The sequence below is a fragment of the Bipolaris sorokiniana genome (assembly GCF_000338995.1).
Source record: "Bipolaris sorokiniana ND90Pr unplaced genomic scaffold COCSAscaffold_8, whole genome shotgun sequence".
NCBI classification, from domain to species: domain Eukaryota; kingdom Fungi; phylum Ascomycota; class Dothideomycetes; order Pleosporales; family Pleosporaceae; genus Bipolaris; species Bipolaris sorokiniana.
Genome location: NW_006911902.1, coordinates 1055437 through 1082013, shown reverse-complemented (window position 1 = coordinate 1082013; position 26577 = coordinate 1055437). Strand labels below are relative to the sequence as shown.

The following is a 26577-nucleotide window of genomic DNA, read 5'->3' as shown; positions in this document are numbered from 1 at the left end:
AACATTCTCGGAATCTAGCACTATCATCCTACAAGTGTCTCCACTCTTACTCCACTCACCCGTCACACCTGCAGCGTCATTGTCTCCAAACTTTGTTATCGACCCCGCTTCTCTGTTGTACGTACCCCGCTGACGTAGACATCCCGTGTCGTTTCGACATTACCCAATGCAGCCATGTGCGGCGTGTGCCGCGCGCCAATTTCAAAAGATTCGTCTCCAACTACGAGAGGGGTTGAGGGTCTCCCGCGGATACGGAGGGAGGCGGAAGGGGAAGGCGGGGTTTCTTGGAGATGGTACGGTGCTGATGGTAGATGGGGCTCCAACGACGCGACGTCGATAAAGTGGTCCTCTCCTCACGACGGATAACATGATGCAACATTTGTAAATGTTTGGGTAATTATTTAATGGTTATTTTATAAGATGGAGAAGCTAAAGACGCTGCTTATTGCGAATCGTGGCGAGATCGCGGTATGTATGACAGAGAGTAACAAGATTCACAATCGGCGCAAGGATTTTGGTTTGTATCGATACAAAGTTAACTGACTTGACATGAATGTATGATATAGGTCCGCATCTGTAAGACGGCAAAGAAGCTCAATATTAAGACTATCGCCATCTACTCCGAGGCCGACGCTGCGTCGCAGCATGTGCGAGATGCAGATGAAGCAGTACTGCTTCCAGGCAGCAATGCAACAGCGTATACAGACGCAGATGCCGTGTTGCAAATAGCAAAAGACAAAGGTGCAGATGCTATCATCCCCGGCTACGGATTTCTATCAGAGAATGCAGATTTCGCGCGACTAGTTGGTGATGCAGGGATTGCGTGGGTGGGACCGTCGCCTGAGGCGATTGAAGCGTTTGGCATCAAGCATACTGCAAGGGAACTTGCAGAGGCGGCGAACGTGCCCATTGCACCTGGAACGAAAGGCCTGGTTGAAAATGAAGAAGAAGCTGCGAAAGAAGCTGAGCGTATCGGATTTCCTGTTATGCTCAAGGCAACGGGGGGAGGCGGTGGTATGGGACTTATCACATGCAACAAGGTCGAAGAGGTGCGGGATGGATTTCGCATGGTTCAATCAAGAGGCAAAACACTGTTTAAGAACCCCGGGGTTTTTATCGAGGCCTTTTATCCGGCCAGCTACCATATTGAAGTCCAGGTCTTTGGCAACGGCCAGGGTCAAGCGATACATTTTGGCGAGCGAGAATGCTCCATCCAGCGCCGCCACCAAAAGGTTATTGAAGAGTGTCCGAGTCCATTTGTTGAGAGACACCCCGATTTGCGCAAGAAGCTGGGTGATGCTGCTGTGCGGCTCGCCGAGTCAATCAAGTATGGGTCTGCGGGCACGATTGAGTACTTGGTCGATGATAAATCTGGGGACTTTTTCTTCCTGGAAATGAACACGAGATTGCAGGTTGAACATGGTATCACAGAGCTGTGCTACAATGTTGATTTGGTAGAGCTTATGCTCAAGCAAGCAGATGCACAGCTTGCTGGGAGACATGGGTTGGATGGTAAGACGTTGAAAGATATGCAGCCTGTGGGCCCTTCTGGAGCGGCTATTGAGGCGAGGATATATGCCGAGAATCCGCTTAGAGATTATGCTCCTTCGCCTGGTCTGCTGCAGAAGGTTCAGTGGAAGGATGTCCCTGGTGGGCGCATTGATACGTGGGTGTTTACGGGTGTGAGGATTACGCCGAGTTATGGTATGTTCGCACATGTGACATCCTGTGTTCTATGTTCAGACTAGATCATAAACTGACGATTTACAGACCCCCTCATAGCCAAGGCAATGGTTCATTCTTCATCCAGGGACGACGCAATCGCTTCAATGAAAGATCTCCTCACACAATCCCTTATAAGCGGACCACCAACCAACCTCGAATTCCTAGCCTGTATCCTGGAAGATTCTCGATTCAAAAAAGGCAACACGATGACTAGTTTCCTCAAAGATCTCACCTACACACCCCATGCCATTGACGTGATATCAGCGGGTGCATACACTCTTGTCCAAGACCTTCCAGCGAGACCAACAGTCGGCAAAGGTGTACCTCATTCCGGACCAATGGATCCAATAGCCTTCCAAATTGCGAACATGCTTGTAGGAAATCCTCGGACAAAAGAAGCCCTAGAACTCACCTTGACGGGGCCCGAGCTGCGATTCGTAGGTCCGGCCATCGTAGCTCTGTGTGGTGCACCAATGGAAGCAACCCTGGACGACAACGTGTTTCCCATGTGGACAAGCGTAAAGATTGAGGCTGGACAGAAACTCAAGATTGGAAAGACAACTGGTGGTGGATGCCGCTCTTATCTAGCCATCTATGGCGGGTTTCCGTCAGTGGCAGATTACTTTGGCTCGAAATCGACGTCGCCGCTTGTTGCTATTGGGGGATACCAGGGACGCGCGCTTGCACCGGGTGACTTGCTGCAAATAACAGACAGACTCCCAGAGTCATTTAGAAGCATATCGCTTCCTGAGCATCTCCGCCTAGTGTACAAGTCGAAATGGGAGATTAGGGCCATGGTTGGTCCACATGATGAAGGCTATTTCGATCCAAAATTCATTGAGCAAATCTACAATACCGAGTGGAAGGTCTCCCACAACGCTTCTCGAAGCGGTATTCGTTTAGTTGGCCCAGTGCCAAAATGGGCACGCAAAGATGGTGGCCAGGGCGGTGCCCATCCGAGTAATCTGATTGAATATGGTTATCCACTTGGTACTTTGAACTGGACAGGAGACGACCCGTGTATATTTCCGGTCGATTGTCCAAACTTTGGTGGCTTCACGAGTAGCACGACGATTATCAGAGCAGACTGGTGGAAACTGGGACAGCTCAAGGCAGGCAACACTATTCGGTATGTCCGGGTTGGGCTCGAAGATGCGTTGAAGAAGCGAAAGTGGAATGATAACTTCCTAGACTCTGTCGAGAAAGCTATCAAGAGCGGAGGCGCGTTCCAGGGAATTGACAAGCTGCAAGGCGCGCATTGCGACTTCCATGTGGGTGATATTGGAAAAGCTGTGATATGGGAAAAGCCAGAGGACGCCAGCACTCCTCAAGTCAGATATCGTCAAGGAGGAGATGACCATATTCTGGTCGAATACGGAAACGAGAACTTTGATCTCAACCACCGATGTCGTGTCACGGCTCTGGAAAACGCCATCCGGTCTGAGTCGACTCCAGAGAATATCAGATCCAATCTCTTCAACACAGTCGGATGCTGCACCTCCCTCCTCCTTTTCTACGACGGCTCCAAGATCCCCCGAGCAGATCTAATCGCCCACCTCCAATCCATCGAGTCCCAACTCGGCGACCTCCGAAGCACAAAAGTCCCCACTCGCGTTTTCAAACTCCCCATCTCCTTCGAATCCAAACTCCAAGACGAAGCAACACAGCGCTACATGACCAACCAACGACCACACGCCCCCTACCTCCCTGATAACCTCGCCTTCGTAGCAAAAAACAACGCTCTAACCCCCCAGCAACTCAAGCAGCTCTATCTCACCGGCCAATTCATGGCCGTTGTCGTCGGCTTCTTCTGCGGCAACACCGTTTCCCTACCCGTCGACCCCCGCCACCGCATCTCCGCACCCAAAATGAATCCCAGTCGCGTCTTCACCCCCGAAGGCACCGTCGGCTGGGCCGGAAGCTGCATGTCCATCTACCCCGTCGATTCGCCCGGCGGCTACCAAATGACCGGGCGCACAGTCCCCTGCTGGGACTACTACTCCTACAAGCCCGGGTTCGACGCCAAACCCTGGATTTTCCGTGACTTTGACATTCTCACCTTCTACCAGGTGAGCGAACAGAAGCTGGATGAGTTGCTAGGACGGTTTCGCGCGGGAAAATATGAGTGGGAGTATGAAGAGGTCGAGTTTGATATGGCGGGGCATAATGAGGTGTTGGAGAAGACGAGGGAGGAGGTTAGGGAGATTAGGGAGAGGCAGACGGAGGCGCAGGAGGAGATGAATAAGGCGGAGCAGGAGAGTTTGGAGAGGTGGAGAAGGGAAAAGGCGGAGAGTGGGGTTGATGAGGGGACGGTGGAGAAGTTGCTGGATAATCCCGATATTGTGGGCGTGGAGGCGCCGGTTGATGCTAATGTGTGGAAGGTGGAGGTCAAGGAAGGGGACGTGCTTGGGGAGGCGACGGTGGTAAGTTACAGTCTATTTTTTTGTCTTTTTTGGATATGTGAACGTTGTGTTAATGAGAATACCAGATCGTCATTCTCGAAGCGATGAAATTGGAAATCTCAGTCAAGACACCCGAGTCTGTGGCTAAAGCGGGGAAAATCAAGGTCGAAAAGGTACTTGTGAAGCCGGGTGATACCGTGAGTGCGGGTGGGCATTTGATGTTGTTGAGGAAGGAGTGAGACATGTACTTCTAGTTTATCGAGCTCTTCATTTCGTATTGGGATTGGTATATCATCATACTCAGTTCCCGATACTCCCCCACTCACTTTCAGGATAAACCCTCTTAACCTTATACCACCCCACCTCTGCCTTCTGCACAGTGCCCATTACCTTCTTTGCCCACTCGGTATCCACGCTCTCCTCAATTTGCTTCCACGGCAGTGCCTCACCCCCGAATTCATGCAACGCGTAATATTTTGGCACTTTCTCCATATCATCCGAGGGCTGGAGCTGGTTGAGCGTGTACGCGGTCTTGACCTCGTAGCGCCGCGAGCGGATGAAGCCTGGCATGCGAGAGAACAGAGGGATATGTTCTTCGCGATACCATCTGTCGAAATCGGCTGTGGAAGCGGTGTCGGAAGGGGGCTCGAGAGCGCCTGAAATTATGAATTTTGCGGGGCCTAAATTGTAAACTTAGAATCGTATTCTTCTCTTCATACCTCCAGAACTGAAGTTGCAATGGGAATAGAATGTCCCAATTATTATTATTATTATTATTCTCACGTGAGATGGGATGAGATGAGATGAGACTGAAAGAAAACATACCATTCTCCTTAGCCTTCTCCCCCTCAAAACGCTGCACTTCCTCACAGAACCGAATAGCAAACTGTGCATTCACGTAGATAGTCTCAATTTGCTCTTGGCTCGGTGGATTGCGTTGAGCGATGTCCTTGAAGCCGTCCGATTCGCGAAAGCCCACCATATCTGGAAGTTCGTATACGACCTATGATTACTTAACACCAAATCTCCAAAGATAAAAAGGATCTTCATTTCATGTTCTGCATGAGGAACATGTCATATGGCTGCTTTCTATATTTTCGTGTGTAACACAGAAAGTGGAACCAAAAAATATCAATTTGGATAAGAATGAAATGAACTCACCAACCAAGGCATCTCTCTGCTATACGTCTTTTCCTCCCCTCCATCCTTTACCGGCCGCTCCGCAGCTTGGTACCTCACTGCGGCTACAGCACCAGGCAATTCGAGGACATCTTTGATATGGTCCTAGACAACACACTCAGCGTTAGCTTCTTAGTCCCACTGTTCATTATCCCAACTCTTCTCAAGCAATTCAACTTTGCCCAAAGAAAACGGGAAAGTGAGTAATAAGACAAGGAAAAAACCATACATTCTCATACCAATCTGAAAACTTATCCACCGAAAGCCTCTCCGGATGTGTGATCCGTGACGAGACCCACAAAATACCTGGAGGAGCCATAATTCCCTAGTCTTCCCTATCTCTTTCTTTGATCTCTGCGTGTACACAACCCGAGGTATACTTGTGTCAATGCCGAGTATGCGAGCCGTGACACAGCAACAACTCCAGACACGGTTGACTTGGGGGAAAACGGCGATGACCCCGCGTAATAGCGTGGCGAAAGTCATGTCCGCTGTCTGAAACCTAGGACGGGTTTTTTCGTCTAACTCAGAAGAGTGTTAAATGGACGGGGCTGGGATTCGTGGCGACATGGGTGGGTGAGTGGGTGTGGAGACAAGGACGTGTGGGTGACACGCTTCGTAGAACACGTAGCTCAAGGTCACACTACTTATTGCGGTAACTGCGGCTTTCACACCTCGTTTCCCTCCTAGGAAAATCGGTACTTATTGTAGTGATGATAATTTTCCCTTTGAACTAGAATATACAACCACACGATCTGACTTGAACAAACAAAACCAGACAATCGAATTTATGTGCAAATATTTCGACTCGTTTTGTGAAGGCCCCCCCCTTCCATGCCCCCGCTTTGTTATGTGTGAAACCGAAATAAAAGCAGTGGGTATCGGGCCGATATCGAAACAAGAACGAACAAAAAAAGCCGTTGCCAATCCATATCGCCAACGGTGTAAGCAGAAAAAAATCTCCGGAGCCAATGATAAATCTTCCTCACCCGATCCCTGCTCAACCCGCCTTTACTACTACAGCTCAAGAAAACGAACCACCACCAAGAAAAAAGAGATATCGCAAAAATAAAGAACAGAAAAGTTCGCTGAATCGCTTCTTCAAATTAAAGCTGCGTTCGATCCTCAACTACCCTTTTTTCTTAAGAAAAATTACCCTCCTACCCTTCCCACTTCGCTACTTTCCCTGCTTCCACAAACCGGCAATGGATGTCTTTATTTCCAAAAAAAAAGAGCGAAAAAAAGGCTTCAAGCACAGTCCCCTCTTAGTCTAATATGATACAAATGGTCTCTTTGCCTCTCTCTCTCTCTTTCTCTTTCCTTCGACAAGAGAAAAAAAGGGACAAAAGTGTTGTAAAGGAAGAGTAGTAAGAATGAAGTGAACCTCCTCCCCCATCCTCCGCTGACCCCCTCCCCTTCCATTGCCATCACCGATCCGCGGCTCGACCGAGGCAACAGTGTCATGCTTTGCCTGGCTCGATTTCTCCTTTTTTTCTCTTTCTCTCTCTGGGTTTCATGCTCGAGACTGCGGAGTAGCCTTGATTGAATGTAGTGGCGCCGGTTACAGCGCAGATGAACTGCGTAAACGTCTGCCACCGCTTCATTTGGTACTCGTGTGTAAGAGAACAGAGACTTGACGCTGAATTTCTTTTACTGATTATATCGTTGCGTCTAGCTCTTTTCGGAACGTGGGACGTCGAGTGACTGCTTTGCGTTTCCGGTTTGCCAAAAGTCGAGGCTGGCAATGACATCGGTGCCGAATTCATCCTCGTATGAGTATAGGATCTGGATTTGTTAGTTTTTATTTCCGCAGCCATCCATGCATCGAAATGACGTACCTCTCTTGTTGATGTATGTAGCCACCTAATGTTCTTCCCAGTGATGATATGCACAAGGCCACCACTCTCCATATGCCGAATCTCAATAAAGCTAGGCTCGAAAGCAAGGATATATGGGTTGAAGATGGCAAAGGCTTGCGGTGTACCCTCCCAGGTGATCTTCCAGTCTGGTCGTGCTCGCCAGCCATTGCGGTTGACAAAGAATGAGTAGTCCGTGTAGCACAACAGGAACTCGCTTGCCATGCGCTCAATGTGAATTGGCTTGATGTTCTCCTTCCGCACAACAAAGTCGAGAGATGTGTCCGCCTGGTCAAGAAGTGACTGCGTTTCGAGTGTTTCCAGACTGACGACTTCAAATCCACGTGCACAACCAACGCAGAGCTTGGAACGCAAGAAATGAATGGATGTCGACTCCGTAGGAATGTAAAATTCCTTGTAAGGCTTGAGTTGATCGGCGCCACCCGTGGATAACATCATCTTTGCGAAACCAGACTTCTTGTTCTTGTTGCCCATTTGCTCCTTGGGTTCGTATACCTTGATTGTAGTCGACAGCGCCGACGTCTTGACCGCAGCGACTAATTGTTGACCCAAGCAAATGCCAGCCTTGAAGAAGTTGGCATGACAAATCTTTCGGGGACGCTTGGCCATGGCTTGTGACTCGTCTGGCTCCAGGGCATCGGTCGAGTAAGAGTATAGAGTTTTGTCGGCCAAGACCAGCACAATGGCATGTTGCTCGAGAACTTCGATCTGGGTGACGCCCTTGCAGTCTAGTACACGACGAGGACGTATCGAAGCATCCTTTGGCTTGCGCTCCACAACAAATACACCATTATCCGTTCCAAGGGCCAGTTTGCGACCACCATCTGCATCGTGTTAGTATTTGACTTGGTCAAATTTGAAATGTACTCACCCAGAGGAACAGCGCAGGTAACCCGAATAGTAGTAGGAGAGTTAAGAGAGAAGGGACCCTCGTGGACAATAGTCTTGGTGAAGATATTGCTGCGTTCCCTCAGACTTCGCTGCTGTGAATCAATGTGCTCCATCCATTTTTGCTGGGAGATTGGCGTGCTCGCAAAGAGAGTCAATTCATATCCACCCTTTCCAAGATGTTTAAAGGTAATGGGATAGCCTTGCTGCTTGGGATCGTTGTTCTTTGGGGTTGCCGCAGCAATGGCCTTGCCAGCAATCAAGTTTGCTGAAGGCCTCTTTGCAATGCCCAGCTTGGGGTTGACTTCTTCCATTTGCGTAATGACCAAAAGTTCCAGAGGTATTGGTTTCTTGTAGACCTTTTGCTCCTCACGCTTGTTTACAGTCTTCGCACGTACCAACAGAACAGCATGGTCGAAGAGGTAGCAGGTAATGTCGCCAGTAGCCTCGGTCGGCGTCTTCTTTAACGTGCCCTTGAATACCAACTGTCGATTCTCGTCCGTCAACTTCAAATCGACAAACTCGCCAGGCCTGAACTTGAGATCCTTGTTGAGCTGCATAAGGTTGAAGTGGTTTTCTGCCTTGCCGGACTCGATGTTGACCTTTGATAGCGTGTCTTTGATGATGCTAATCACCTTGGGGATATCTTCTTTGTCCGGGTTGTCGTCCGCGGTGTACTTGACAATGTTCTCCAAAAGCAGCGGATATCTGGCCAGCCTCGTGGTTGGCTTAGTAAGGTAACCGTTAAGCTCCAGCTTTCTTGATTCTTTCATCCTCTCGACTTCGTCGACGAATTTGGCAAAGGCTGTGTTGGTGCGTTTTTCATGCTCAAACTCGTACTTACCGAAGAGCTGGTTAGCACCGTACTTGATGAATGGCGCAAAATGAGGTACGAATTCTAGGAAGATGTCTCCGATATTTCGGACAACAGCCTCCTTTTGCTGGCGTCTAGTAAGTTGCTCGGCCATGCGGGAATTGACCATATAGACCTCTTGGCAATTGGAAAAGACGGTACGGACAAACTTTTCTCGGCGGTGCTCGGGAATTGGTGATGTCGCGGGGTTGCGCAAGGGCTTCATCCAAAAGTCTCTGAGGTACTCGAGATCCTTGACGAAATCGCGCTCAGTGTACATGAGCTCGGAAATAACCTCTTGTCGCTTTTGCTCCTTCTCCGACACACTGTCCGAAATCTCCTTTGGTACGGTGTTGATCCACAGCTTCTGCTCTTCTTGGTCTTTTTCCTCGTGCAAACTTGCTCTAGATTCCTCGTGCTTGAGACCGGGTTGGATGCGCATGTTGAGACGGGCTTGCTGCTCCAGACGGCGTGGGCATGCAATTGAGTAGCACAGACGGTCACGTGTACATGTGGGAGAGTAGCACTCGGTCAACAGAGTGAAGACTCCGTTGATTTCAGACTTGTCCTCCACCATGGTCTCACGGAACTGGTATATCTCGTTTGTCGAATCTCGCAAGCGGTGCGCGTACGTAACATCGTGGAAGAACTTTTGCGCGTCAAGTGACCGGCCCAACAGGAGCGCTAGATTACGGTCGGTAGTTTTGATAATGAAAGAGATGAGATCAACCGCATCTGCACCCGTAAAAGCACTCTTGTAAACAAGGCCATCTTTTTCCTTTTCAGAAAGAACCACTCGATCTTGGAAGGTATCGGCAACGCGAGATAGCAGGGCAGGGTAGACCAAAGGTGCCCGTCGCTGAGCAGCAGGTACTTGTTGCGAGGGAGCGAGCGAAGTCATGGACTGGTTGGAAGTCCTGTTGTTGCTGGAGTTGCTTCCGAGTGTTTGGGACGAGTCCGGGCGAGAGCTAATGGACGTCATAGTGCTGGTACGCTCTGAAGGAGGCGCAATTGTGGATGCCATGGACATTGAGCGCGATTGATTCGGCATGCTTCCTTGGCTCACACTCCGAGGATTGGGCGGCAGTCCCATGGTTGGGTGTTGGGGGTGGCCGTGCGGTCCACTTGACATTTCAGATTCACCAGATTCTCGCCTTCGACTTGGTATAATTCTGCCGCTCATTGTCTGTGTATGTTCGGGATCCCTTGTGTACGAGGTCATGGACATTGTCCGCTCATCGGGCCGTTCTGGCACCACGCGTCCTTGTGCTGTGGTCCTGGCCATGTGGTTCATATAAGGCTGCTGACGGAACGTGTTTGCGGGGGACGGATGGGATGGCCCACCAGGGTTGAACTGTGGTCGCGGGTTCAAGGCAAGCGATTGTGAACGGTAAGGGTCCGAATTCATTGCAGGTCCTGGACCGCCAGGGAAGCGATTGGGAATGGGCTTGTTGTAAGGGGGCTGGCCAGGAGGAGAGATGCGGGAGTCGAAGCGCTGGGGCTGGCCGTATGGCTGGCGCTCAGGACGAAGGGGCTGCGGCAGGTACTGAGGCTGCGGCTGGCGCTGCTGCTGCTGCTGCTGCTGTTGCTGTTGCCCGTCAGGATATCGCGGGTGCTGACCGTAGCCGTTTGGCATAGGGCGATTATAAGCATTCGGTGGATCTATGGGGCGCTGCTCTCCGAGACTTGGTCCCGTGCGCTGATCATACTGTGGGTGAGGACGACGATCGTAGCCGTTGACGGGCTGGCGAATTGGCGGGGCGCGCTGCATCATGTCGGCCGTCTGGCTGGACATGGTGGCAGCGCGGTCGGGGATGTTCCTGTGCGACTGCGACGTCATGGTTTGGGAGCGGCCGGCCATGGACGGGCTGGCGCCGAAGATGTTTGTGAAGGCGGTTTCCCTTGCGCCTGAGGGCTGGCCATGGTTTTGGCCGCGCGCATAGTCCGGCCGCTGCTGATTGCCGTAGTCGGCCATATCTCTTCGGTCCACAGCGGATCTAGCCTGTCGCGAGCATTCGCAGCGCTGCTGAGGCGAGGCGGTGGACGTGGGCGGGCGGTGGACGTGGACGAGGGTTTTTGATACAAGGGATTCGGCGGCGTGGCCGGGGCAGCAAAGCCGGCACGAGGGGGGGCGCACGAGTCGAGGCGACTTGCGGGCACAGCGGCGAGTCACGCTTGTTGTTTTTCACTTGAATGAGGGCGTGCTGGCGAGCGAGGGCGGGCGTGGGCGTGGGCAGGGCGGCGGGGTGTTGCAGAGAAGGGTCAACAGGGCCACCGCTCCGGCAGTTGAGGGAACAAGCCGCCCAGCGAGGGGGGAGGGGGAGGCAGCGGGTGCGAGGAGCCCGTGGTGAGGATAAAAACGGCGGCAGCTGGCGAGTGGGTGTGGCGCGGGCAGGATGGGGGTTGCAGGTCGACTATGGGGTAGCGTTGGCTGAGGGGGGAGGGGGGCGCTGGCCGGCTTTCCTTGCAGCTCGCGACGTTGGGGAGAATGGCGGTGGTGCAGGTGTTGGATCGGCATGCGCTTGGCATCCAGAGCCCTCCTCACCAACCGCCTGGCCGCATCCCAGCTGTCTCCGACGACGCCTCCACCACCACGACCCACGCCCACACAAACCCCCATCCATCCCCCTCTGTCGCGAGCATCACAGGCACCATGTCTTCCAACGAGCTCGCCCCAAGCTTCGCGCCTTTCTTTGGCATGGTGAGTGCCCCCGGCCGCGTCCGTGTCATGACTTCATAGCTAACAGCCATGCAGAGCGGAATCGCGTTTGCAGTGAGTAGCTCCTCTTCCCCGTTACAGCTGGCGAACTAATATGCTAACCCTGCCCAGATGATCTTTGGATGTATGTTACCCCCAGGACGCGTAGTCAAGCTGCACAGGAACTAATCGAAGCAGGCGCCGGAGCTGCCTATGGCACCGCCAAAGCTGGCATCGGCATTGCTGGCATCGGAACATACAGGCCAGACCTGATCATGAAGGTGTGCCGCCCTGCGCCGCTCACACAAAGCTCCATCTAACTTGGCCAGTCGCTCATCCCCATTGTCATGTCGGGTATCTTGGCCGTCTACTCACTCGTCATATCCGTCCTCATCGCCAGCGACATCAAGCCCCCGCCCAACAACACGTACTCGCTGTATGCTGGATTCATGCACATGGCTGCCGGATTGTCAGTTGGTCTGTCGGGTCTGGCTGCCGGATACGCCATCGGAATTGTGGGCGACGCTGTATGTCCAGTCGTTAAGAGATGATAGAAAAGAGAAAGGCTAACTGCAACAGGGCGTGCGCTCCTTTATGAGCCAATCGCGAATCTTTGTCGGCATGGTGCTCATTCTCATTTTCGCAGAAGTCTTGGGTCTTTACGGGTACGTCTCCCAACCCAGAACACGCCAACGTGGTCCGCGCGCGCAACAACGACGGCGCTATGCAGACTGCACGATTGTTCATGTGCTGACTCGACTAGACTGATTGTTGCCCTCATTCTCAATACACGGGCAAGTGGCTGAGCGGACAAGGAAAGGATTATTTGTATTGTACGACTACATGGTGTAGAAATACTCGATTGAGCCTGCAACACATTGGCGTTTGGGGTCGGGAACTGGCGCAGGTCAAGAGTCGGTGCAGGCCACACAGGCACTTTTAAGGCGATTTACGCGGCCTGGGCAAGAAAGAGAGCTTTTGGTCAGAGTTATATATAGGCATTTGTGCATGGCGGCAGTTGGGGCGGGTAGAGCCCTGCATGTGAAGTAGCGGTATCAATTTGAAGGCCGGCAAGCACGCCGAGAGCAGCGTCAGGCGCGGAGTTTGTCGAGTTTAGTGTAAATGCGACGAGCCGTTATTTGCAGCGTACCGTGGTTCATGCACATGCATGTCGGATGATTCAGGGTGGCTTACTGTAAGCCGCAAGACATCAGCTGCCAGCCAGGCCCGGATGCCGCCTACTGTTACCCCTCGGCGGCTGTTGTTGCCAAAGCATACTCTACTTACATATGGTGCATATACACAAGTACAGTAGTTGGGCACAGCAACCAGGCCAGGGCCGTCGGGTAGCGTGGCCTGGGGTGAACAAAGGGACACTGCAAGCGGTCAAGACGAATGGACCACAGCGGGCCGGCTTACTTACGCTCGCAGGACAGGGTAGGGCAGGGCGTGTATTCGCTATTCGCAGAGCCCGCCAGCCCGCCAGGGTTCGGCCGGCGAGTGTTGCATGTTCCCCACGCCCGGTGCGTCATCTTTTGCAGCAATGCGCCTCGTCCTGGACCCCCGCTATCCTCCTGTCGCGCCCGCGCCCGCTTCCTCGTGCCCATCCTATCCCACTCCATCTCTCTCCAGCGCCCACCAAGGAAGGCCCATGATTGTGCTCTGCCACCTGCCTGGCTGCTCTGCCTAACCCCAGGCCCGCCCTCCATTCACTCTTCCTGCCCCGATTGCCCGCCACCCACGCAAACACTGCCATTGACCCGTCGCCGACTGCCCGTGTCTGCCATGTGGTGCCTCTGCTACTGAGCCCTGCCACAAGAACGGAACCCGCCTCTCCGCTCCCTAATTCCCTTATCCCTCGCTCCTGGCTTCCTCGCCCACTGCGGCCAAGAGCTAGCTCCCCCCCCATCGCCATGGCGACTGCCTTCAAAAACATGCTCCACCCGCTGCACCACCATCGCGACAAGAAAGAACCGCCCCATTCCGGCCCCCTGCACGACCGTACCGACTCGGCCATGGACAAGCCGCGCGAACAGGAGAAACAGCAGTTGGCGCAGTGGGAGGCCCAGAAGCACACCCTCACCCCCGAGGAAATCGACATTGACCCCCAGAAGAAGCCCGTCGGCCACTCGTCAAAGGTGCTGCGAGAGGAAGACTTTGAGCTCATCAAGACGCTCGGAACTGGCACCTTTGCGCGCGTCTGGCTCGTGCGACTCAAGGACGCAAAGCCCGGCGACGAGAACAAGGTTTTTGCTTTGAAGATTCTACGCAAGGTGGACGGTATGCACGCCCCGCAACAAGTGACTACTGCGCTGCCGCTGACCGCCTCGTCTCAGTCATCCGTCTTAAGCAAGTCGAGCACGTCCGGAACGAGCGCAATGTCCTCGCAAAGGTCGCCGGCCACCCCTTCATAACAACCATGGTCGCCAGCTTCCAGTCGCTCGATTCGCTCTACATGGTAGTATGTAGTCGCACATACGAATAAGAGTTGGCAATCACTAACAATTAAACCAGCTCGACTACTGCCCTGGCGGCGAAGTCTTCAGTTATCTACGAAGAGCACGGCGCTTCAACGAGCCCACTTCGCAGTTTTACGCAGCCGAGATTGTGCTGATATTAGAGTTTCTGCACGAGCGCGAGGGCGTGGCATATCGTGATCTGAAACCAGAGAACATCCTCATAGACGCAGAGGGTCATCTCAAATTGGTAGATTTTGGGTTTGCGAAAAAGGTGGACAACAGTACGTTACGTCATCGGTCGCATGTGGGGAGTGGAGACTGACAGCTCGCCTAGGAGAGACGTATACGCTCTGTGGTACTCCCGAGTACCTGGCCCCCGAGGTCATTCGTAATACAGGTACGATCTGCACCACACATGCTGTTGGTACCCCACTGACGGAATATCAGGCCATGGCACAGCAGTCGATTGGTGGGCGTTTGGCATCCTTGTGTACGAATTCCTCGTTGGGCAACCGCCCTTCTGGGATCAGAATCCTATGAAGATCTACGAACAGTATGTTTCAAAACACAGGAGACATGACGTTTGTGCTAATCTTTTGTAGAATTGTAGAAGGACGCGTCCGCTTTCCATCTGCAATGTCACCGACTGCACGGGATCTCATTTCCGGCCTCTGCACTGTCGACACCTCTAAGCGTCTGGGAAATGTCGCTGGTGGTGCTCAACGTGTCAAGGACCATGAGTGGTTTAAAGACATTGACTGGCAGAAAATATATAACCGCGAAACCCAAGGTCCTATAGTACCACACCTACGGGGTCCAGCTGACACGCGGAATTTTGACGAGTATGAGCCAGAGTCGGAACACAGAGAACCATACACCAAGGAACTGAGTGATAGGTGGGAAGAGAGTTTCAAGGACTTTTAGATCAGAGGTACAGAAGAGGGCGTGCCAGGAGGGAATTGGAAAGACACTCAGCATGCTAAGAGGGGAAAGGGAAAAGACAACTCAACGTGTGCTTTTTCAAGCTCAAGAATATCTACAAGAAGAGCATGTCACGCGAGAGTGGAAAGTGGGTACAAGGACTATAACCTCCATCCCACCGGACTTGTCTCAAAAGTCCCATATACGAGCTTATCAGCAAACAGCTCGTATCCATCGAAAAGTTGCAAGGAAACAGGCGTATATTCAGGAAGGGGGGGACAGGTATGCGAGAGCTTTAAGCTCCCATCATCATCATCATAACTATCATGTCTCTCTCATCTTTTCTCAATCATGAAAGGGGAGCAACATCACACATACGTCACCAGGGGGACAATCCGTAGAAGCTTTGTTCTAAATGGAAATAACCATATTCTTCTGACATTATTTTAAAATCCGTAAACACAATTATATCTCAAGACTTTCATCTAAGAAGAAAAGCAACCAAAGTCCAGACATTCACAAGAAGGTAAGGACTTATTTTTCCTCATCTTAAACTTTTTCTTTCTATCAACCCTCCCCTCATCTCACCTCCGTCCAACAACCCACGCAAACAACCCCCTTTTCTTCTCCTCTTCTATGTCCCTCTCCATCTCTTCCTCCTTCACCTCTCCATCACTACCACTCTCACTTTCCCTATCGTCTGTATGGGAATCCTCATCATCTAACACCCGCGGGAAAAATGTAATCTCACCGCTGCTCGTGCTGCCCCAGAGCGACTCTGTGCAGCGAAGTCGCACGAAACACGTATCGCAGGTGCGGAGTTCGTAGGTTGAGGGGTGTGAGGTTAAGAGGGAGGTGCACGAGGGGCAGCGGGGTGAGGGGGTGGGTGTGGAAGACGAGGATAGGGTTGGGGGAGTGGACATCTTGGCTAAATGTGTTGTGTCAAGTAGGTATTTGATAAGAGATTTTAACTTATAGTGATGCTGAAGGGTGTGTTGGGCTTGGGGTGATTCTAGAAGTGAATCTTCTATGAGATAGATGGATGGATGGGCTTGATGCGGATGGGAACAAGTTGAGAAGCAGGGAGGAAATACAGGGCTGGAAAGGACTGTGCAGGGGGAAATGTGGGTGCACATTGGTGCGAGGGTGAATGCACAATATCGCGTGTTTTAGGAGTGTAGGTGTGGACTTGACGCACAGTGTCTTGGGTTGGTGGTGAATGGAATCACGTGGCTTTGTAAATGATTCATTCTTGCTAGTTAGTGTTATTATAAGGCTCTGTCTTTGCGCAAGCAGTATCTGAAAATTACTGTTTGAGCTAAATATCACTCAGCCAAGTTCCATTACCTGGTAGGTTGGTGATGAAAGTCGCTTATATGTTTCACTACGCTTGTGGTAGTGTTCATAGGAGAAATTTGCGACAACAAAAACTATTAGTATTTTGTTCGGCACGTAGCAGGAAGTGACATCCTTGGCCATGCGTTCATCGCCAACTACTACTACGTACATACTTAGCAACCTACACGCGCGCGCTAGTAGTACAACTCGATATTATCTTACCCTGCGAAGTGCTCTACCGCCTCCATCGCAGTTGACACTGCAATCGCATCCGACATGCCACTCCGTACTACCATAACTGCTCTTCGTCGAGCTTCTACCTTGAATAAAACTTTAAGCTCTCTGCAAATGAATTGGTTCCTTCGAAAGCTCCGTAAATATCGTCGACCAACTTCGCCCACATCGCTGCATTCCCAGCAGTACACAACGACTTCGCACGATGTCGACGTTATTCACTACTGTCAGGTGGAGCAGTTTTACAAATACAATGGCGGTCGATGGCTCTAGAATTAGAAGTATCAGCTTTCCCGCCGTTACATTGAGTTCGACGTACCAGGACTTCTCCAAGTCTCAGCGCAAGCAATTGGGGCTCGCTCTTGCGTCCAGGTTGATAGACTACCGGAAGGAAACTTCAGCAAGGTTTTCCTGCTTACAATGGATGACGGTCGAGAATTGATCGCTAGAATCCCAACCCCAAATGCTGAAAGGCCGCACTTACGACGGCTAATGAAGTTGCTACTATGGATTACGTATGGGCTCCTTTACTTGATATATCTGATAATTACTGATACAAGAGTATGCTATAGGTTCGAAATGTCCTTGACGTCCCAGCGCCCTAAGTATATGGCTGGAGTTCCTCCATAGATAATCCTGTTAAAGCAGAATACGTTCTGATGGAACGCTGTACAGGGATGGAATTGCGCAAGATGTGGCACAACATGTCTTGGAAGGAACGACTTGAGATTTCTAGGACCCTAGTTAGGTACGAGAAAGTCTTTGCTTCTGCTGATCTTTCCATGTACGGGAGCTTGTATTGTGCAAAGGACCTACCTAGCCCGAGTCCAAGTCAATTTCTTGATTCCATCGACTTGATAGACAAAGGAGAAGCATTCGTAATCAGACCCACAACAAACAGGTCGTTCTTCGACAAAGGGAGAGACTCCGTCGAAGTAAATCGAGGGCCATGTAAGTTCTTTTATCATCTTATCATGCTCGTCCTAGGCTGATAGACGACAGAGCCTTCATTTGACGAACATGCCCATTCCCGCGCCGCCCGAGAGCCAGCGCGCATTGAGAAGTTCTCATCGTATCCTGGTCAGCAAGGGCTATTCAGTGGTCCTAACCAATACCGTCCAGACAGAGAGCTGAAGATCCAAGTCCTCCAGGATTATCTCAAAGTCGCAACCCATGTTCTGCCCAACGACGTCAAACTCTTAAAGCCAACTCTATGGCATTCCGACCTGCATACTGATAACATCTTCGTTGACCCTTTTCAACCGACAAAAGTCCTCAACATCATCGACTGGCAAGCGGCTAATGTCTCCCCACTCTTCCTTCAAGCACGCCATCCTTCATTCACCAAGTTTGAAGGGCCAATACCAGAAGGCGTGAAGCCCATCCCACATCCTGATAATTTCGAAGATATGGACGAGGAGGCACAATATCAAGCCAAGAATCTCCGGGCTGCTCAGTCTGTCTATAAGCCCTATGGAATCTATATACATGCTCGAGCAATGTCCGGAGATTGCTCATGCGCTGCGATTTCAAGACAATCTGGCTGGTAAAAATTACTAGATTGGAAGGGAATAGATCCAAGCCTGGCCATTTGAAGATAAACCGCATGAACCAACTGCTTTATAGGCTTGAAACAATAGAAATACATACTGTGTCCTATCCCATCCGACTCTGGCCGCAGCTACCTGTAATACTTGAATTGTTGGGATTGCCTGCAAGTGCCTCAGGTCGCCTCCAATCCGTCCGAAGGAAAATGCATTGATCGTATCCCTGATGCTGTAAATTCCGAGGATAACCTGAGATGGAGCTGTTGAACATAAGACTTATCGTAGGAAGGACATCGCACGATCACGAGCGAAAATGATTGATTGGTGTAGCTTTCTCTGTGAGCTATCCTATTGCCGTCGCGCACAGGCGGCAGTTGTCGACCGGCCAAAAGATTGATACATATAGGTTCAACGTTCTTGATAGAAGAACCACACCCAAGAAATACATACCTATGAGCCCTAGATCTACAGTACTCTATTGAGTCACTACCTAGTTGAGCTACATGCGATACAAGTTTAGCAGTATAGTCGTGTGGTAGTAGCAACTAGGGGAAAAAAAGACGACTTGTATCAAAGTACCCAGCTAGTGTCACTGCGGAGGTAGTGTCCGATAGCTACAGTGTGCCCTAGCCACTGCCAGCCCAATGATTCTGATAGATATGAATGTGATGTCTCTGCCTGTCGATAGTGGCTGATGGGTATCGCCAACAACCGACAACTGCCGACTGGTTGATTCATCGAGATGTTGGATGTGCCCCCCTCCCCTATACTCTATATACTAACGAAGCTTGGAGCTATGATAGTGATTGACTAGCTATGGGTTGAGTTAAGTAAGTTGTAGCGGAATACAAAGCATAACTTACAGATGATAGCAACTGGAAATGTGATACGAAAAAACATGAGCTTGCATTGGGGCGGCTGGATGATGCCGCGCGCTACCGCACAATCCCGGAACCGGGAAAGGATTAGAAACAACAGTAGTAGTACAATGATGGATTTGGTTGAGCTGCTGAGCAGCTGGGATAAGTACAGGATATCCGCCAAGGCGTCTTCGAATGACTTCTTGACCTCCATGTACGTGACTGGCTAGTTCAAAAATAGCTTCGTCTTCGTCTTTGTCGCCCTCTTTGCGCTAGTGCTCAGGTCATAGAGCACGTCTGCGACGAGTAAATCTACATCCCCAGCGTTGGAAGGGAGGAGACGGGATAGTAGAATAACAGTCCAATCTTCTCGCCAAGTACTTTAATGAGTGATAGCATGTTGTAGATTGTAGAGTGCTCTGGCGATTGCTCCCTGTAATGACTCCGATTGGTATCGCCCACTGGCAATGGGAGCAGTGGCAGACTCGTGTTTGTTCGTGAAAGTAAAGTGGAGAAGAACTTTACAAGCGGGTTATAGATATGTACTTTCTTCCTCAGAATCCTCCAAAAGCTCTGGGTATTTGTCTTGTAGGAGCTTGTGCAAATGGATGAAAACCGGTTTCAGGCAGAAATCCAGAAAACCATGATTCAGGAACGCAGTGGTCTCAGTGTGGCCAATTTAGAGCTATTGTAGTTAGCCACCGCCTATCGGTGTAGGTTGGCAAGGTGTACGTACAGACAAAGTTCTACCTTCCCAGTGTAGGTCTGGAAAGATATGGGATAGCAGGAAGTGAATCCGGTCTTCTTGCAAAGTATATCGTTGAGTTGTTTGTACTTCTCTTGCTTCCCTCGAAGATCTCCAAGAAATGTGATGGCGTGAACCCTACGACGATTCTAATTAGTATTAATCCGATTAGTATCGCTTACTAGCGACAGAAGTGGATGGGCCATGTAAATTTTGAACCCACGAGACAGCTACAGGGTAAAAGAAGGAGTCGGAGAGCATCTTTTGGACACATACAAGTTGTCAAAGGCGTAGTCATTACCTCCAGAGCTCTTGATTGGATGCAGTTGCCTCACAGGTCCGCTGGCGAGCGATAGTGGCTGATTGCTGTAGTTGCTGGAAAAATGTGGTTGCTGGAAAAGTGTGATTCGTAGCAATCGCCTTCTAGATTGGTTCTGCTTGCTCATTTGTCCAGTGACGGTTCGCCGCAAGGAGCTCGATGATGTTAGAACTCCGTTGAGAAATTTACGGGTGGTATTCAACGCTGATGATGTAGTCAACGAATTTCATGTCGATTAGGAAGTCTGATAGGTAGGTATTTCAGTATTGGATAGTCAGATACAGTGTCGTTATCACTCACTGTATTGCTTGGAAATCTTCACCAAGCCCGAATCCATGATGTTCATGCTCATCATTCGTAACTCCACCTTGCCCTCCATAAGATATCTTCGGAGGATTACAAACTTCCATGCATTCGTTATAAGAATGGCCAAAGGCCCAGGGTACGACGGCGTCGCGAGGGTGAAGATGCGGAAGTGGATAAACTGGCCATTCCACGCATGCAGCGATCGTGTGATGAGGAAGAAGGTGGAGTGGCATCTGGACAGCCTGGCTCTTGTTTATATGCGCTAGTTTGAGGCCGGAAGCCACCGCCACCCAGACAGTGACTTCTGCTTATACTGAGTATTGCAAATTCTACACTAGTGCGCTCTAAGCCACTGCGCTTCCTAAAGATGCTTGTTGGTAGCTGTCTGGTTGGTGATGCCAGTGGGCGGCGGCGGGCTACCCTGCCCTGCCCGCAGAGCCCTGATCCGACCATGCCAGATATTTGTAACTAGATAGCACTACCAGACGCAAACATATAAGGTGGATAATCTGTGGAGCTGATGAGTGTTTAGCTTTCCAATGTCTAGCTTCTCAGTTTGTTTCTAAACACTGGAGTCAAGGAGTACCTAGCAATCGCATTTTCAGCAATTTTTGTGGTAGGCTATTGCTTGATACAAGAGAGCCGTTGCCAGATGGGGTGTCATTTCTGACAGCTGTCGAATAGGAGGTAGGCGTAGTGTCATTGCAGAGACCAATCAGATCACATTCAAATGAGTAACAGCTAGTGACGTCCGATGCCAATCAAACGGCTGTACAGGTTCTGTTAGCTCAAATATGTAATACTGTAAATATATTTACGAGACCGCATAACTAAGGCTCTTAATGGGCGGTATCTGGGAGTAATACCTAATGATATGTTATGTGTAGATTCTCTAATGGGCGGAGGGTGGATGCGGCAATACGGTGCTAGTGCGCGTAGTGAGAAGTCACTTGTGGTTTGTGAGTGTCTGTTCTGTTCATTTACTGAGTACATGCTATGCTGTCGAATTCTCGAGGCCCAAGATGGGACATTGTAGTGTTGTCCTCTATGAATTAATAGACAAATACTTGCTAGATAGAGAGTGCGAGTGATGTGCTGCAATCAATTTATACTCAATGTAATCAAATGCCCTGTAGACAGTATTGGTACCATATGTAAACCACGCTAAAGGCATCCAATTCAAGGATCGCGCTTGAGCTGTTCAGCGTATATCAATAGCTCTATATTCCAAGTGCATCTAAAAGCGTTGTGAGGAGTGCAACACATGCACTCGTGATTTTCAGTGTTCGTCGGATGATATCACATGAGGAAAATGACGAAAATAACAGAAGTTTCTCGCCTGAATGATAGCGGATGGATTTCTGATGAAATATCAGAAGTGGCAAAACGTGTTAGTATTATCTTGAACTTATCAATTTAGAATTACTCGCTTAGAGTACGGATAATAGAAACCCTATCGGAGCAGAGAGTATTGCCATGGACGAAGCAATAGGCTGTTGAATCCATATAGGATGCAGTGTGAGACAAGTCTGAGAAACACGCCCTCTTACAATCGAATGCCGACATCTCGAATGTCGTTTCCCCTGAATGAATTGGTGTAAGTAATCACACCGTCTGAGTCAACGACCCAATCTGAATTGAAACTAGGTTCAGCCTCAGCAGCTGGTCCTTGTGAAACTGGCTAGTGTGTTCGGGCCGAACCTTAATCGTGAGGGAGCCCGACCGTAAAGATGGAGGAACATTGGACTGGAAAGCTGAGAATTGGAAGACATTAGGACAGACTTGCTGGTAGTGCTATTGAGTTGGCAATTACACAGTAACAAATTGTATGGTTAGTAGCAAAAGTTGCAGCTGCAGTGACTCGATACACGTGTTTGGTGGTTGAGAGGTGTCTTGTGTTGCGAGAGGAGTGAGGTTGTTGGCAAGGCGTCTCTGCAGCCACTAGTGCTTGTCAAGGAGGCTAAGCGACTGGGCAGCCATTCTCCAACCAGCCTGGTGGCGCTGTGCTGACTACATGTTCACCTTTGCGATTGTTAGTACACTTGGACTTGATGTTGTCTGTTCTCCCAGAGTCACTACGCATTTTGTCAACAATAGCAGTAATAAGATAATGTAGTCGAGCGAATGAGAGCCAGAGATGTTTGCAACCAAACAGATTGCTTAGAGAACTGCATGTCAGCCCACCAATAGAATAGGGATCGGAGAGGTCCGCATTGGGAACAGATGGCGGAGACTACAGACGAGACTAGGTGTGAGCATGTGCCCTGGTGTTAGGTCAAGAGCAATCGGCATCGATTGCACATGGCAACCAATTAGCGGTTGTGATTTTATTTCAGGCATTGTGGCGCATGTCGACCGGGTTTGAGCAGGATTCCAAGTTTTGGCTGTGATACTGCTTGGAGCTAGCGGACGGGTTGTGGGTGGCGGTTTGTAGGGAGAATCGACGATGGGTATGCTGGCTAGAGAGACACTAGGCGCAGTGTGTGGGGAGCGAATGGGTATTGCAAAGAAAGAGGTAAGATTGGGCGTGGATGAGTTGGCGAGGGGGTTCCACCAGGATGGCCTGTGATTGTGACGTTGGGCCATCATGTCACTGCCATCAAGTGAGACGGACCAGGGAATAGGCCATGGTGAATGAAACGGGCGTATGCTGCAGGTCTGGCTCTGGACTCGCGCGGCAATATGCAAATGACGCATTGCGCATGCAGCGTAGATGCAGGCGGCGGGATGGGTGGAGGGGACAATGGCATAAGGGCGGGAGTTGGCGATGGATGAGGATGCTCTCTCCCTCGCCCATGCTCTTCTATCCTCCGCCCGGTCCAAGCGCTGGAGATTGGACATGTCATACAACTGACTGGGCTCGCAGAAGCACAACACAACGTACTTTGTTTTGGCGCCGTCTGATAACCCTCTGGCTTGTGCCCGTCCACTCCTTTTTAATTTTGTCGTTTCCTTACATCCACATCCACACACACACACACACATCCACACACACACACACATCCACACGCTGTTATTCTGTGCACGCTCCCCGCCAGCCACGGTCCATGAGCACATGCAGCGCGGGCATCCGGCGCATCCCAGACTAAGCTCGTCCCCCATCGCCCCTTGGCTCTGTGGCGCACCAAAGAGCCAGAGCCAGAGCCGCGGACAGGACGACGGGGTGACTTCTGCCCTCGCTCGCAATTCACTTTGATAAATTGGCCATCACCGCCGCGCACCACGGCCGTTGAGCGCTTCCCACGACTGCATGCTGGCCGATTCGGGCTCGTTGCCGTCATGAGCAACATCAAGACACGGCTGCAAAAGGCGCGGTCCAAGTTCTCGCGCCGCAACAGCGAGGCGTCAACGAGAGCACGCTCGATAGCATCGTCGGCGGGCAGCGACCGGCATGGCCACGCGCCGCCACCACCGCTGAGCAGCCCGTTGCGCAAGAGCGTGTCGCTGCCAAAGTTGGCGGAGCCGGCGGCATCCAAGGCGTTGCGGTCGGGGGCGCATGTCGACGACGACGACGAGTCGATGGTGGTGGGCAGAGCGGCGACCGAGAGTCAGGCCGACGCAGAAGCAAGCACCGGCAGCATCAATACGTCGAGAGACGGGCGGTCGAGCTGCACCCAAGCCAGCACTGCGCCCAGCAGCTCCCACGACGCCCGCAAGCCCTCCGCCGACGTGCCCATTGTCTGCCCCCAGGTCACGCTCGAGGCTCCCACGCCCGTCCACCCCGGAGCGCCGCCTGCCGAGCTCGACCGCCCTGCCCTGCCCGACTCGCTTTCTTCAACTCCCTCGTCTGTCCCCGCAACCACAGCGACAACCACGTCGCTCCCCTCATCGCCCACCCTCGCCCACCACCACTCCGCCATCACCACCGCCTCTGCCGCCGATGGTCGTCTAACTACCAACTTGCTCGGCCCTGACTCCTCCCCGGCCGCCACGCCCTTAGGCCCACCCACGGCCATCAACCACGCTGGCGCGCCGCCGTCTACAGCCCGCACCCCCGGCATGCTGCACCGCAAGATCTGGGTCAAGCGGCCCAATGCCTCGGCCACGCTCGTCCAGATCAGAGAGGACGACCTGGTCGACGACGTGCGCGACATGATCCTCAAAAAGTATGCAAACTCGCTGGGCAGGAGCTTCGACGCGCCAGACGTTACCCTGCGCATTGTGCCCCGCGATAGCCAACGCGCAGGCGAACGCACCCTGGGGCCCGAGGAGGACATGTGTCACACCATCGACGCCTACTTCCCCGGCGGTCAGACGGTCCACGAGGCCCTCATCATCGACGTGCCCTCGCGACGCACCCCCAAGCCATCGCCCCGCGTGCCTCCCTATTACCATCATGAAGACGGCATCCACCAACAGACCGAGTACTTCCCCCCCATGTCAGCCATCACCCCCTCGCCAGCCAACATGAGTGCCAGCCTGCAGCATCCTCACGACAACCGTATCCCCGTGCCCCACCTCCACTCCATGTCCGTCCTAAACACCGGACAGCTACCTAACCTGCCATCTCCCGGCGGCACACGGCGCGGGCCCATGCATCCACATCGTCCCAAGTACAACAGAACACACACCGCCTCTCCTACCACCCTGGGCGGCGGTATCCCCTCTTCTGCCACCTCTATCCGCCCCGCAACCCGTCCACGGCACGACTCGTCAGCGTCCGAAGCGAAGAACTCGGCGGCCTCGAATAACCCAATACCCACACCTCCTGTGCCCGTCGATCCTACGCCTCACCAGCAAACGCTTCAGACATCGACTCCACCCACCCCGCGCATCTCATCACCGCAACTCAACACCAAGAAGAAGCGGAGAAAGGCCCCAGTAGAGCCGCCAGCCCTATCTGCTGGACTGCTGGACGGATCTGTGCCCCCTATCAATGTCTTAATTGTCGAAGACAATATTATTAACTTGCGTGTCCTGGGTGCCTTCATGCAACGCTTAAAGGTTCGTTGGCAACGCGCAATGAACGGAAAAGAGGCAGTCACTAAATGGAAAGCTGGTGGATTTCACTTGGTGCTCATGGACATCCAACTGCCCGTCATGAACGGTCTCGAAGCAACAAAAGAGATTAGGCGGCTGGAGCGTGTCAACGGTATTGGTGTCTTTAGCAGTGGCAGCAGCGAAGCACCCAACACTCGGCTTGGAAACGACGGCAAAGGCCAAGACGAGCTAAGAGAGGACGACAAGCTAGGCGACAAGGGAATGTTCAAGAGTCCAGTCATTATTGTCGCACTCACGGCCAGTTCGCTGCAAAGTGACAGGCACGAGGCTTTGGCTGCTGGCTGCAATGATTTCTTGACAAAGGTAAGCTGATCCGCCTCTCTTGACGATAGAGTCTTGCTAACATCTCCTTTAGCCCGTAAACTTTGTCTGGCTTGAACGAAAAGTCAAGGAATGGGGCTGCATGCAGGCTCTGATCGACTTCGACGGTTGGCGCAAGTGGAAAGACTTTGCCGATAAGTCTGAGAACAATGATACCACTTCAAAGCTTTCCGGCAGTTTTACGAGCGTCGCCCCTAACAAAAAGGCTGCCAACGCCAGTCCTACTACGGCGACTTCAGAAACCAACGGCGTCAAGAAAGACGCTGAGACAGAGAGGAAAAATAAGCGCAAGAGTCTGGGAGTAGTGCCGCAACCTGTGCTAAGAGAAGAGGCTGAACCACAGCCAGCTGAAGTCGACAGTGGAGACAACTAAGCTCCATTATTAACTCCTGTGATACTGAGCATCAAACCCCTACCTGGGGCCCTCTCTGCGATTCGACGTGTCCTAATATCACAACTACTACTACTACCACCTCCAACCTACCACACACACACACTACTTACCAATTACCATATTCACTTGGCTGTAAATTGTCTTGACCATTTTTCCTTGCATTGTACGAGAACGACTAGCTCAATTTCCTTGTGTCAGCATTTCCATCTTATCATACGTGCACCTGTCCGTCTGCCGGTCTTTTGGGCAAGCTTCTTCTGCACACCTATCTTTATGTAATCCGGTTCTACAGTCCAGGGAAGGGAAGACTGGGCTCTTATGTACAGGTACACGGTTTGAGCGCTCAATTTGCGATGAGTGTTTGTTTGTTATAGCGTTGAAAGATGCCGAGAGGTACGTGGTATCCGCTCGCTCTTAATGTTAATTTTTGGATTCCCCATGCCTAATGAGTATTTTATGTGAACTCTTGAGAACGAAACCAGTTGTCAATTCACGTGTGGAGTGGAGACG

General features: G+C 51.5%; 9 protein-coding genes across 9 annotated transcripts; 5 read left to right on the top strand and 4 right to left on the bottom strand.

Annotated features, from left to right (window-relative positions):
- Positions 1–420: 420 nt before the first annotated feature.
- COCSADRAFT_91374 (uncharacterized protein) lies at positions 421–4366 on the top strand (the record flags this gene model as incomplete). Its single annotated transcript, XM_007702591.1, has 4 exons — positions 421–468; positions 567–1704; positions 1771–4148; positions 4214–4366. 4 exons carry the CDS (start codon positions 421–423, stop codon positions 4364–4366), a joined length of 3717 nt encoding a protein of 1238 aa, XP_007700781.1.
- Positions 4367–4427: 61 nt separating this feature from the next.
- COCSADRAFT_172011 (uncharacterized protein) lies at positions 4428–5625 on the bottom strand (the record flags this gene model as incomplete). The annotated part of the gene is made up of 4 exons (XM_007702590.1): positions 4428–4807; positions 4953–5130; positions 5289–5411; positions 5536–5625. The coding sequence occupies 4 exons, from the start codon at positions 5623–5625 to the stop codon at positions 4428–4430; spliced, it is 771 nt and encodes a 256-aa protein (XP_007700780.1).
- A 1153-nt stretch (positions 5626–6778) lies between these two features.
- On the bottom strand, positions 6779–11008 carry COCSADRAFT_331334 (uncharacterized protein). The gene is made up of 3 exons (XM_007702589.1): positions 8055–11008; positions 7145–8007; positions 6779–7091 (listed from the first exon to the last, which is right to left on the bottom strand). Exons 1-3 carry the CDS (start codon positions 10897–10899, stop codon positions 6978–6980), a joined length of 3822 nt encoding a protein of 1273 aa, XP_007700779.1. The 5' UTR covers positions 10900–11008; the 3' UTR covers positions 6779–6977.
- A 491-nt stretch (positions 11009–11499) lies between these two features.
- On the top strand, positions 11500–12769 carry COCSADRAFT_37515 (uncharacterized protein). Its single transcript, XM_007702253.1, has 7 exons — positions 11500–11625; positions 11680–11697; positions 11755–11767; positions 11821–11903; positions 11952–12149; positions 12202–12287; positions 12386–12769. The coding sequence occupies exons 1-7, from the start codon at positions 11578–11580 to the stop codon at positions 12426–12428; spliced, it is 489 nt and encodes a 162-aa protein (XP_007700443.1). The 5' UTR covers positions 11500–11577; the 3' UTR covers positions 12429–12769.
- A 429-nt stretch (positions 12770–13198) lies between these two features.
- On the top strand, positions 13199–15479 carry COCSADRAFT_37514 (uncharacterized protein). Its single transcript, XM_007702252.1, has 6 exons — positions 13199–13902; positions 13959–14083; positions 14137–14362; positions 14416–14478; positions 14529–14634; positions 14684–15479. The coding sequence occupies exons 1-6, from the start codon at positions 13536–13538 to the stop codon at positions 15003–15005; spliced, it is 1209 nt and encodes a 402-aa protein (XP_007700442.1). The 5' UTR covers positions 13199–13535; the 3' UTR covers positions 15006–15479.
- A 2234-nt stretch (positions 15480–17713) lies between these two features.
- Positions 17714–18124, top strand: COCSADRAFT_90624 (uncharacterized protein; the record flags this gene model as incomplete). Its single annotated transcript, XM_007702588.1, has 1 exon — positions 17714–18124. A coding segment is annotated over one exon (411 nt), but the record flags the coding sequence as incomplete, so codon positions are not given.
- Positions 18125–19629: 1505 nt separating this feature from the next.
- COCSADRAFT_27079 (uncharacterized protein) lies at positions 19630–20424 on the bottom strand (the record flags this gene model as incomplete). Its single annotated transcript, XM_007702153.1, has 4 exons — positions 19630–19686; positions 19732–19864; positions 20003–20249; positions 20346–20424. 4 exons carry the CDS (start codon positions 20422–20424, stop codon positions 19630–19632), a joined length of 516 nt encoding a protein of 171 aa, XP_007700343.1.
- A 2102-nt stretch (positions 20425–22526) lies between these two features.
- COCSADRAFT_27078 (uncharacterized protein) lies at positions 22527–23192 on the bottom strand (the record flags this gene model as incomplete). The annotated part of the gene is made up of 1 exon (XM_007702152.1): positions 22527–23192. The coding sequence occupies one exon, from the start codon at positions 23190–23192 to the stop codon at positions 22527–22529; it is 666 nt and encodes a 221-aa protein (XP_007700342.1).
- COCSADRAFT_37513 (uncharacterized protein) lies at positions 23164–26510 on the top strand. Its single transcript, XM_007702251.1, has 2 exons — positions 23164–25655; positions 25708–26510. Exons 1-2 carry the CDS (start codon positions 23631–23633, stop codon positions 26044–26046), a joined length of 2364 nt encoding a protein of 787 aa, XP_007700441.1. The 5' UTR covers positions 23164–23630; the 3' UTR covers positions 26047–26510.
- Positions 26511–26577: the final 67 nt, after the last annotated feature.

Excerpts from the sequence above, each read along its gene's own strand:
- COCSADRAFT_37515 (XM_007702253.1), top strand. The coding sequence starts at position 11,578 with ATGTCTTCCAACGAGCTCGCCCCAAGCTTCGCGCCTTTCTTTGGCATG. Across the intron at positions 12,150-12,201 it reads TCGGAATTGTGGGCGACGCT|GGCGTGCGCTCCTTTATGAG; the intron begins GTATGTCCAGTC and ends TAACTGCAACAG. Across the intron at positions 12,288-12,385 it reads GAAGTCTTGGGTCTTTACGG|ACTGATTGTTGCCCTCATTC; the intron begins GTACGTCTCCCA and ends TGACTCGACTAG.
- COCSADRAFT_37514 (XM_007702252.1), top strand. The coding sequence starts at position 13,536 with ATGGCGACTGCCTTCAAAAACATGCTCCACCCGCTGCACCACCATCGC. Across the intron at positions 13,903-13,958 it reads GATTCTACGCAAGGTGGACG|TCATCCGTCTTAAGCAAGTC; the intron begins GTATGCACGCCC and ends GCCTCGTCTCAG. Across the intron at positions 14,084-14,136 it reads TCGATTCGCTCTACATGGTA|CTCGACTACTGCCCTGGCGG; the intron begins GTATGTAGTCGC and ends CAATTAAACCAG.
- COCSADRAFT_37513 (XM_007702251.1), top strand. The coding sequence starts at position 23,631 with ATGAGCAACATCAAGACACGGCTGCAAAAGGCGCGGTCCAAGTTCTCG. Across the intron at positions 25,656-25,707 it reads GCAATGATTTCTTGACAAAG|CCCGTAAACTTTGTCTGGCT; the intron begins GTAAGCTGATCC and ends CATCTCCTTTAG.
- COCSADRAFT_331334 (XM_007702589.1), bottom strand. The coding sequence starts at position 10,899 with ATGGCCGACTACGGCAATCAGCAGCGGCCGGACTATGCGCGCGGCCAA. Across the intron at positions 8,008-8,054 it reads TACCTGCGCTGTTCCTCTGG|ATGGTGGTCGCAAACTGGCC; the intron begins GTGAGTACATTT and ends AACACGATGCAG. Across the intron at positions 7,092-7,144 it reads TACATACATCAACAAGAGAG|ATCCTATACTCATACGAGGA; the intron begins GTACGTCATTTC and ends TAACAAATCCAG.